This window comes from Syngnathus floridae, unplaced genomic scaffold, assembly GCF_059516105.1.
Source record: "Syngnathus floridae isolate MCC-2025c unplaced genomic scaffold, RoL_Sflo_1.0 HiC_scaffold_63, whole genome shotgun sequence".
Taxonomy (NCBI): domain Eukaryota; kingdom Metazoa; phylum Chordata; class Actinopteri; order Syngnathiformes; family Syngnathidae; genus Syngnathus; species Syngnathus floridae.
Window position 1 is genome coordinate 46,585 of NW_028284092.1, and position 10,697 is coordinate 57,281.

The window sequence follows — 10,697 nt, forward strand, 5'->3', positions numbered from 1 at the left end:
AAGGAATGAAATTAAACATTAACATTTCGCCTCGACCAATTTTCACACGTACAACGCAACGCGGCTACACTTCTGCTATTACAAACGTAAATCTCCTTAAACACAATGAGTGTTACTTACCGTGTACGCTCTAGACGGTCCAGTTGCAAGCAGAAAATAAAGATATTTCTGTTGATAATCGTCGCTGCTCAGTGGCTCACGGCCATCGCGCCAACAGATTTGAATTTTGGCGGAGGTTCGGGCAATTACGTCATATCCACGGCACATGACTGCGACGTAATACCCGCTTATCTGAAACGGCAGTTAAAAGTAGAGTTACATCAAGTTTTCTTGGAACCTAAACGAATGAAAGAAAACTATCATTTGGCCACAACCAACATTCACAGATACAACACAACGTGCGGGGTTGGGGTTAAAGATTGAGTGAAGGGCCCTCGTTTTAAACTACTGTTTTGAAAAGGAGTGGGAACAAGTAAGACGTATTTAATTTATTTAATGGGAAGTAGTAAGACTTATTAAATTTATTTAATCTACTTTTCTTCCCAGGCAAAATTTGATGTGCTGCAATTCCAAATTTCCAAAGTGAATGAAGGAATGAAGTCCTTTAAATTATGATTTTGTATAAATACTAGGCATTAACACAAAATCGACGGCACAAAATGGGCAGACTTTACTTGTTTGAAAAGGACTGGTTACAAGACAGACTTTTTTAATTTATTTAATGGGAAGAAGACTTATTTAGTTTAATTGATCTATTTTTGTTCCCTGCCAAAATTCGATTTGCTGCAATTCCAAATTTCCAAAGTGAATGAAGGAAAGAAGTCGTTTAAATTATGATTTTGTTTAAATACTAGGCATAGACATAAAATCTACGGCACAAAATGGGCAGACTTTACTTGTTTGAAGAGGACTGGTTACAAGACAGACTTTTCTGATTTATTTAATGGGAAGAGGACTTATTTAGTTTATTTAATCTATTTTTGTTCCCTGGCAAAATTGGATTTGCTGAAATTGTATTTTGCCAAATCTCGATTTGAGACCTGATAGGAAGTATTAAACGCTTAGTTAAATCAATACAAGTTGGTAATAAGAGCGAGTAATGTTGGTTGAACCGATGAATGAAGGTTGAAAGCAATTTAAATTATGACTTTGTATAAATACTAGATATTAACAGAACATCTACTGCGCAAAATGGGCAGAGTTTACTTGTTTGAGAAGGAGTGGCTTATTCAAAACTAAGATTTATGTAATCTGTTTGTTCCCAGGCAAAATTGGATGTGATGCAATTCCAAATTTCACCACATGATGGTGCCCAATTTTGACTTCATAGGACATATTAAACACTTAGCTTGTTATTATGTTCAAGGTAATCAGATTTGTTTATCATTCTAATGGCCTCTTCAAAACTATTCTGGATTACTACTTTGGATCTATTCTACATTACTTGGCAACAACATACTCTGTAACAGATTAGGCAGTATAATCACATATGTTAACTTGAGAGTGCCCACACTCAATCTACTTATCGTGATGTGTTAAATCAATTACTGTTAGACATTATTTGTCTGATAATCTACCAAGTCTTTGAATTGAAGAATTTGTGATTTAATTAATAGCTTGTTCAGGGTAATCAGACTTGTATATAATTCTAATGGCCTTCTTTTGAAAACTATTCTGAATTACAACTTTGGATCTTATATTACTTTGCAACAATCTACTCCGTGACAGATTAGGCAGTATAATCACATATGTTAACTTCAGTGCCCACACTGTATTTATTTATGGTTATTTGTTAAATCAAGTACTGTTAGACATGAAATAGGAAGTGTTTAACATAAATGTTATGGCTACTCACCATTGTAGCTCGCTCCTGGTCAATGATACGAGCCTCTTCTTGCAGTGGAAAACTTGCAGCCAACAAACACCGTGGAACCTAAAGGAATGAAATTAAACATTAACATTTCGCCTCGACCAATTTTCACACGTACAACGCAACGCGGCTACACTTCTGCTATTACAAACGTAAATCTCCTTAAACACAATGAGTGTTACTTACCGTGTACGCTCTAGACGGTCCAGTTGCAAGCAGAAAATAAAGATATTTCTGTTGATAATCGTCGCTGCTCAGTGGCTCACGGCCATCGCGCCAACAGATTTGAATTTTGGCGGAGGTTCGGGCAATTACGTCATATCCGCGGCATTTGACTGCGACGTAATACCCGCTTATCTGAAACGGCAGTTAAAAGTAGAGTTACATCAAGTTTTCTTGGAACCTAAACGAATGAAAGAAAACTATCATTTGGCCACAACCAACATTCACAGATACAACACAACGTGCGGGGTTGAGGTTAAAGATTGAGTGAAGGGCCCTCGTTTTAAACTACTGTTTTGAAAAGGAGTGGGAACAAGTAAGACGTATTTAATTTATTTAATGGGAAGTAGTAAGACTTATTAAATTTATTTAATCTACTTTTCTTCCCAGGCAAAATTTGATGTGCTGCAATTCCAAATTTCCAAAGTGAATGAAGGAATGAAGTCCTTTAAATTATGATTTTGTATAAATACTAGGCATTAACACAAAATCGACGGCACAAAATGGGCAGACTTTACTTGTTTGAAAAGGACTGGTTACAAGACAGACTTTTTTAATTTATTTAATGGGAAGAAGACTTATTTAGTTTAATTGATCTATTTTTGTTCCCTGCCAAAATTCGATTTGCTGCAATTCCAAATTTCCAAAGTGAATGAAGGAAAGAAGTCGTTTAAATTATGATTTTGTTTAAATACTAGGCATAGACACAAAATCTACGGCACAAAATGGGCAGACTTTACTTGTTTGAAGAGGACTGGTTACAAGACAGACTTTTCTGATTTATTTAATGGGAAGAGGACTTATTTAGTTTATTTAATCTATTTTTGTTCCCTGGCAAAATTGGATTTGCTGAAATTGTATTTTGCCAAATCTCGATTTGAGACCTGATAGGAAGTATTAAACGCTTAGTTAAATCAATACAAGTTGGTAATAAGAGCGAGTAATGTTGGTTGAACCGATGAATGAAGGTTGAAAGCAATTTAAATTATGACTTTGTATAAATACTAGATATTAACAGAACATCTACTGCGCAAAATGGGCAGAGTTTACTTGTTTGAGAAGGAGTGGCTTATTCAAAACTAAGATTTATGTAATCTGTTTGTTCCCAGGCAAAATTGGATGTGATGCAATTCCAAATTTCACCACATGATGGTGCCCAATTTTGACTTCATAGGACATATTAAACACTTAGCTTGTTATTATGTTCAAGGTAATCAGATTTGTTTATCATTCTAATGGCCTCTTCAAAACTATTCTGGATTACTACTTTGGATCTATTCTACATTACTTGGCAACAACATACTCTGTAACAGATTAGGCAGTATAATCACATATGTTAACTTGAGAGTGCCCACACTCAATCTACTTATCGTGATGTGTTAAATCAATTACTGTTAGACATTATTTGTCTGATAATCTACCAAATCTTTGAATTGAAGAATATGTGATTTAATTAATAGCTTGTTCAGGGTAATCAGACTTGTATATAATTCTAATGGCCTTCTTTTGAAAACTATTCTGAATTACAACTTTGGATCTTATATTACTTTGCAACAATCTACTCGGTGACAGATTAGGCAGTATAATCACATATGTTAACTTCAGTGCCCACACTGTATTTATTTATGGTTATTTGTTAAATCAAGTACTGTTAGACATGAAATAGGAAGTGTTTAACATAAATGTTATGGCTACTCACCATTGTAGCTCGCTCCTGGTCAATGATATGAGCCTCTTCTTGCAGTGGAAAACTTGCAGCCAACAAACACCGTGGAACCTAAAGGAATGAAATTAAACATTAACATTTCGCCCGGACCAACATTCACACGTACAACGCAACGCGGCTACACTTCTGCTATTACAAACGTAAATCTCCTTAAACACAACGAGTGTTACTTACCGTGTACGCTCTAGGCAAAATTGGATGTGATGCAATTCCAAATCTATCTGAAACGGCAGTTAAAAGTAGAGTTACATCAAGTTTTCTTTTTTAATCAACACAATCATTTACAACCGTTGACCGGAAAGAATCGTCGAAATTCGACGTCCCCCACAAACGCCACGCTCACTCGCTTTTCAGGGCAACAAAAGTACTTCTTTTTAAAAACGATGAGTTGTACTTACCGTGTACGCTCTGGACGGTCCAGTTGCAAGCAGAAAATAAAAATATTTCTCTTGTTAGTCGTATGTTACCATCCGCTGTGTCTTTGTCAACATCGCCGCCATTTTCCTACTTCCTGCTGCGAGCCACGCCCACGGATTTAAATTTGGGCGGAAGCTCTTTCCATTGGCGTCGTTTTCGCGTATAGCAAATCCGATTGGTTGGGAAGGGGGCACGGTTATGCAGCCGAGGAGTCCTGTGATCGGTGGGATGTAAAGTAGGCGTCGACGTCACGTCCGCGTCACGTGACCACGACGTGGCAGACGTCAAATAGCAACCGCTGTTTTGTTTAGTAGACTTACAGTTGTTATGCATTGACATAATGGCGCACACACCAAATAGATTTAAATAAATTAAATAATTCTTCTGCCCACTCTCTTTTAAACAAGTTAACTCTCCCCGCGGATTTGAATTCCGGCGAAAGTTACGCCCATCGACGTCACGTATGTCACGTGACCACGACGTGGCAGATGTCATATAGCAACCGCTGTTTTGTTTAGTAGATTTACAGTTGTTATGCATTGGCATAATGGTGTGCACTCAAAATAGATTTAAATAAATTAAATATTTCTTCTGCCTACTCCCTTTTAAACAACTCTGCCCACGTCCATTGACGTCTTGTCTGCGTCACGTGACCACGACGTAGCGACGTCATATAGTAACCGCTGTTTTGACCTGTAGACTTAGTTATTATGCGTTGACATAATGGCGCACTGGTTAGCATGGCCACCTCTTAAGCATGATGATGCGGGTTCGACGCCTGATCAATGTTAGCATGGAGTGAGCTGAAGTGCATGGCGCTGAAGATTTGAATCTTTGAAATGCGCTGAGGTCTGACATATCAGGCAGAATGGTTTGCCATCACGTTCAACAAAAAATAGAAACTTTCCCACTCTGATTAAAACGTCCTGTGTTCATCTACGTATTTTCGTTTTGCTGTGCATCTTTTCCCTGCCATTTCGAGAGCCCAATTGACACTCATAGTTTAAAGAAATGTGTTTGCCCATCCTACTTTGTGGAATTTCACCACATGCGCTTTTGACCAAAATACCAAATTGAACTCAAGTGAAGCCAACACGCACAACCCCCCCCCCCCCCACACACACACACACACACACACAAATGTTGATATGAACATAAAAGAGCCGCATGCGGTTCGGGAGTTGCGGCTTGGCCAAACCTGTACTATACAACTTTATTTGTATAAAATTTTCACAACAGCTGTCACACAAACAAAGCGGGAAAAACCGAAGACGTGCGTGTTCCGCCCACGCTGGATTTATTTGCACCTTTGAAAAGACACCGTATTGCCGCAGATGTGGCAAAGAGTACTTTTGGGCATCTGAGACGGAAGGATGTCCAAAGCATCACGTCACCTGCTCTGGTAGGCATGGTGGTGGGACGTTGAGGTCAACCGCTTTGGGGTTGGCTGACTCTTTGATCGCAGGATGCCACACACTTGAAGACAGAAGCAGAAAAGCAGAGCTAAATGCAAAATGTACTCACCGGTGACTCCAATTTTTTTCCCCCCTGAAGAAACAGCTGGACGGGTGGCCCCGGCTGGCCAGTGGGACTCTTGTTATTCTGACCCTTTTTAGTGCGCGTTTGGGGCAACAACCGTTTTTTGTGGCGCTCTCTTCTGGTTCAAAAGTGCCCTGCATGTGAATTTGCTTTTCCTGCCTTCTGATTGGATGAGCGCCGGTGTGACGCGGTGCCTCTGTCACCGTGGCGGGGGGTATACGTTGGCATCGGAGCGTCTGCCAACGTCTGAGACCGGCTGGCAGTGTATCGGAGGTGTCGAGTGCGGTGCCGCTGGAGCTCACTCACCAGCTGGTGTTAGGGCCACAGAATGAAGGCCAAGGAGAAGAATAGAAAGAGAAACAGAAACTTCTCCTCCAATTGTTTGATTTGTCTCTTCTGAGCTTCGATGAATTCTTTCAGCTCTTTGTTCCTCTAGGACGGACAAATGGAAAGTGGCATTCAAAAGCCAGTAAGCGTGCAAGTAAGTGCCGGGCTGGCTTTGGGCCCTTACCTGTTGCGCGCTGTGCAGCAGATCCATTCTCTCTTGGAGGATGCAAGCGTCGCGCTCCCTCAACTCGCACATCAGGGCTCGCTTCCATTGGTCCACGGCGCTCCTAAGCTCTTCTCTCTGATCCGCCGTCAGCACGTCATTCACGCCAGCGTGGCTGGCTTTTTCGCCGTCCGTGGCGGGGCAGTCCCGCTGCGGTAGCGCCTCGTACAACATGGCCTCCAGCTCCAGGATCCTCTGGGCCGCAATCCTCGTCCATCAGTGGTCCGGCGGGAGATTTGAGGGCGGCTTACCTTATGAGCCTGGTCCATGGAACACTTCCTGAAGTCCAACTCTTCATCCAGGTAGCCCTTCTGTTTGCAGAACATATCCTAGCACAGCTCAAGGTCAGAATTGTTGGGGCACATTGCCGGAGTTCCCCTTGGCTGATGTCGCGTGTCTGTCTACCTTCTCACTTTCAATGTCCAACATCTTCTGTTGAAGTGCTGACTTGGTCACTTTGATGTATTCTAACCACTGAGGAAAGGCTGCTGTCACATAAGCAGAATGCGAGAGCGTGCGTGGACGTGCGCGTTACCTTCTCGGCTAGGGTGAGAAGGGTCCTGGCGTGAATCACGACCACCTGCTCCTCGTTGGTGAGATTCTGCAAGAGCCCAAAGGCACAGCGTCAACAAGCTTCTTTCAGCGCAAAGCCTTCCAAAAGTCACATTTGAGCCGCCGAGTCTCGTGGAGTGCGAACATAAGGAGTTCGACATACACTTACGGCGTTATAGCCCAGGATGTCCAGCTTCTTCATCAGATCACTGATGACGATGTCCGGGGGAAAGGCGCAAGGAGCAATGTAAGGTGTTCTGGGACCTCGGGTTAAGGTTAGGGTTGCGAGGGACGCCTTACGTACGCTCACGCCCTCGGCCTCGCAGTAGATCTGCAAAGGGCTGAGGCCGTCTGGGAAACGGACTTGCAGAAACTTCAAGACGGGGGAGCGCCACTCCCTCTCCTGAAAGGCAGAGGCATGCATCCGTCCGTCCGTCCATCCGTCACATCTCTGGCCTCAACACGCTTGTGCGAGTCTTCCCACCTCCAGCTCCAGGATGCGGAACTCAAGCAGTTCGTTTTGGTCTCGGATATCCTGGATGTGCTCTTTCAGACGCGCTTCTTCCGCCTCCATCCGCCTGACCTGAAAAGACAGTCAGACCTCATCTGCGGGGCTTCCCGACAGGTGTGACGCCAAGCGACTCCGCCCAGCGCCTTTCTTTCCGTCACCTTTTCGGCCAACTGCTGATTGCTCTGACGCAGCAGCTGCTTCTCCTCCACCCACTTGACATTCTAGAAGAGACAAACGCGTGGACAGCTTTGGAATGTTGTGTCATTTTCATCCACAAATTCTTTGGTTGACTGGAAAATGACATTTGCTTTTCTCCGCATTTTCCCAGCCACGTTCGGGGGGGGGGGGGGGGGGGGGGGGGTTGGTCCAGTAATGCCAGACGGATGAGTGACTGAAGAATGTAGCTATTTTGTCTGAGAAAAAGGTGTGCTCATTGATGAGCTTACCTGTCCTTGTTGCTTCAGCGCTGACTCCAGATCTGCTACTCTGCTTTGATAGTGACCCATTTCTACCATCAGCTTTTCTCTGGTCTGAAAGGAGGAGGAGGAGGGAGGCTCCTCCTCCTCCTTTCAGACCAGAGAACACCCGAGGCTGGGTGAGAACGGGGAGGCTGCGACCCGGCCGGGGGTTGCGGGAAGGGGCGCCACCTTGATCTCCTTCTCGGCGTCGTAGTCCCCTTTCGCTGGTCTGGGCTAGCAGAGCGTAGGCTCGTTGCAGCGCTTGATATTCTTGCGTCAGCTGGCGGTAGCGAAGCTCCGCCTCTTCATGCACACACCAATGCAACACAGCACTAGTACCAGAATCAGTCAGACCGGCGACAAAGCACCCGCGACGCAAAGACGAGTCCGATTCCAGGCTGAAGAGGAATGTTTGGTGCCAATACGCTGGCAGAAATGGCGGGCTACCTCTTCGGGTTCCGTGTCGGGGGTTCTGTCGGTGTGAAAAGACAAGGACGATCCGTCCGAGTCCACCAACACGTCTTCGTCGTAGCCGTAAAATGTTTCGATGACCTGCGGGCGCGGAAGCAAACATCTCTCTGAACAAACTGAAGCGACACCTCACGATGAATCGACGAGAGGAACGATAGCGAGAAAAAGGCCATTTCATCTTGCGCAACACCAAGCAGCCGCAAACAAACAGACTCACCTTGCAGGACCTCACGCTTTGTTCCTCCTCAGAGATTCTCGACGTCGGTATCGTAGCAGCAAATCTCTCTCCTGTCGACACAAATAATCCGCCTTTGAGATTCTTTGGATGCAAAGGGAACGAACGGCTCCGGCGCAGAAACAAACGCGACTCACAATGACATTTCTGACATGAGCTCCTGTCTCCAGAGCCTGAAAAACACGTCACCGGCGATGATTGGAGGGACGCTCGTCTTTTCCAAAAGTGACAACTACAGGGTGTGTCAGGGTTTTCCAGATTATCTTTATCGTATCATTGTGTTGCTTTGACTTTGACTGCGACCTGTAATAAATAATATTATTTATCCCTTATTTATCCCTATCGCTTATCCCTTCCTACACAAAGTCGTAAAACACCCCTTGCTATGTTTTGACTAGAGGTCAAGGGCTTCCTCTATTCAATCCACTCTTACACCCACCCTGTTTCTCTTAATTAAAATGCTCGTGCAGGAGCCGAGAGTCAGACTTCATTCGTACAACGGATGGACTCTCCACCTGCAGGTGTCCAAAAGAACTTACTTGTCTCCCGTGTGGTTCTTGCAAAATAAGTTGGAGCGAGCGCAACTCTAACAGGGTGCATTTTGCCACTAGCTGCCTACGGACAATGACGTCGCGCTCGCGGCTCATGGTTGACGGGCTGAGCAGCCGGGCAAGTCCGTCGTTTTCAGCGCACAGCGAGTGGCAAAGGCGCTGACAAAACGGGAGCTTTGAGCTGCTGAAAACGGCAAAACAAGTCTAAAGCGTGTTCAAACGCGTGCGCACAATGCTCCTGCTTGAAAGGTCGGAATTTAAGGGGCCAATTTTTTGGATGGCGGCCGCCGGCCAAGCTTTGGACGGAAAAGGTTTCCTGGCGACAGCGAGCGAGCGCGGCGCTGCCGTACGTGCACCGAGTCGCCTGCCTGAAGACCTTGGACAAGTCGTCGATGATGTGCCGCTGCTCCACAACTTGAAGGAACTCCATTTCACCGTCCTGCTGGCCGCAACCGCGGTCCAGGTCATTGAGCGAACTAGGCCTTCTCTGTGGAACACAAATGCAGTGGACTCTGTTGGCACGCCGCCGTTGTCCGCGTCGACTTACCAAGCTTGCCATCTCCTCGTTCTCCTGGGTGACAAAGCGCACTTTGTTTTCAAGGCGACACAGCACCAGCGAGAGTTCTTCATTCTTCCTGCTCAGGCGTTTGTTTTTGTACAGGAGTGGCAGAAACTGGCTTTCTGTTTCTCTCAGTCGCTTTAGCTGCAAGCATGAAGTGCGGGATGTGAAAGACGCACAACACGCGGGCCAGAACGTATCCATTCCTTTTGCATCGGTTTGAACGGAATCGTGGCTTTGGCTCCCAATAAAAGACATCTACCAGGCAACCGACTCGCCGCGCCGCTCAACTAATAAGCAAGCGCAATGGGTGCCTCGCTGGATGGCGCGCATCAAACGTAGCGCAAACCTTCAAGCGTGCCGTCAATAAATTACCAGTTCATTGCGCTCTTCAGAAAGCAGGGCGTTTCGATCCTCCAGTTTCCTGATGACTGCGCTGAGCTCAGCGATTTTCAGATGAAACCGTCGCGTGTCCCGATCCTCCTGAGACTGAAAACGCCCCGCAACACACACACACAAGCACTCGTTCAAAGTTCAAAACTGTTTTTGTGCTACCTTCCTCCAGCAACGAACTAAGTCATGCGTACTGCAAGTGTGTGATGAGGTGGCTTACGCAATGAAGAGGATTGCTAGTAGCGGCGTTGACCCCACTTCCAGGGTAGTTTAGGCCCGCCCTTTGGGAATCCCTCAGGGCAGCGATCTGCTGCTCGGCAGCCTGAGTCTGCAGCTGAAGGCGGTGGACGTGGCCGGCCCCAGGGCTTCATCCAAAACACTAACCGCTCTGTCTTTCAGCTTGATCTCATCCGTCTGGATGTACAAACGGGGAGCGCTCAGGCAGGCGGGCAAACTCATTTGCCAGAATTGTGACAAAAACAAAGAGAGCAACCGGCCAATTTTTTTCTGGAATCGACTAGAACACCTTTGCTGTGACAAAAGCGAAGCGAGCAACCGGACATTTTCTTCTTGTGAAATAGAATAGAATAGAATGCCTTAGGTGTCATTGCACTGCAGGTATACAACGAAATTGGGAACATAG

The 10,697-nt window shown here is 45.3% G+C and overlaps 1 protein-coding gene and 1 long non-coding RNA gene across 3 annotated transcripts; both read right to left on the reverse strand.

Annotated features, from left to right (window-relative positions):
• Window positions 1-5,621: 5,621 nt before the first annotated feature.
• LOC148378127 (janus kinase and microtubule-interacting protein 3-like) lies at window positions 5,622-8,742 on the reverse strand. 2 transcript variants are annotated; one of them, XM_088368003.1, is made up of 14 exons: window positions 8,689-8,742; window positions 8,534-8,604; window positions 8,293-8,397; window positions 8,035-8,148; window positions 7,834-7,953; window positions 7,546-7,608; window positions 7,361-7,459; window positions 7,046-7,279; window positions 6,860-6,925; window positions 6,730-6,798; window positions 6,576-6,653; window positions 6,286-6,519; window positions 6,081-6,206; window positions 5,622-5,711 (listed from the first exon to the last, which is right to left on the reverse strand). In XM_088368003.1, the coding sequence occupies exons 5-13, from the start codon at window positions 7,900-7,902 to the stop codon at window positions 6,090-6,092; spliced, it is 1,029 nt and encodes a 342-aa protein (XP_088224129.1). In that variant the 5' UTR covers window positions 7,903-7,953; window positions 8,035-8,148; window positions 8,293-8,397; window positions 8,534-8,604; window positions 8,689-8,742; the 3' UTR covers window positions 5,622-5,711; window positions 6,081-6,089. The 2 variants fall into 2 exon arrangements, with proteins under 2 accessions (XP_088224129.1, XP_088224128.1); XM_088368002.1 differs by lacking the exon at window positions 5,622-5,711 and having other exon boundaries at window positions 6,067-6,519.
• Window positions 8,743-8,815: 73 nt separating this feature from the next.
• LOC148378128 (uncharacterized) lies at window positions 8,816-10,460 on the reverse strand. Its single transcript, XR_015856154.1, has 3 exons — window positions 10,275-10,460; window positions 10,037-10,150; window positions 8,816-9,805 (listed from the first exon to the last, which is right to left on the reverse strand). It is a non-coding gene; the product is annotated as an uncharacterized LOC148378128 (long non-coding RNA).
• Window positions 10,461-10,697: the final 237 nt, after the last annotated feature.

Excerpts from the sequence above, each read along its gene's own strand:
- LOC148378127 (XM_088368002.1), bottom strand. The coding sequence starts at position 7,902 with ATGGTAGAAATGGGTCACTATCAAAGCAGAGTAGCAGATCTGGAGTCA. Across the intron at positions 7,609-7,833 it reads CGCTGAAGCAACAAGGACAG|AATGTCAAGTGGGTGGAGGA; the intron begins GTAAGCTCATCA and ends TGTCTCTTCTAG. Across the intron at positions 6,654-6,729 it reads TGGACATTGAAAGTGAGAAG|GATATGTTCTGCAAACAGAA; the intron begins GTAGACAGACAC and ends GAGCTGTGCTAG.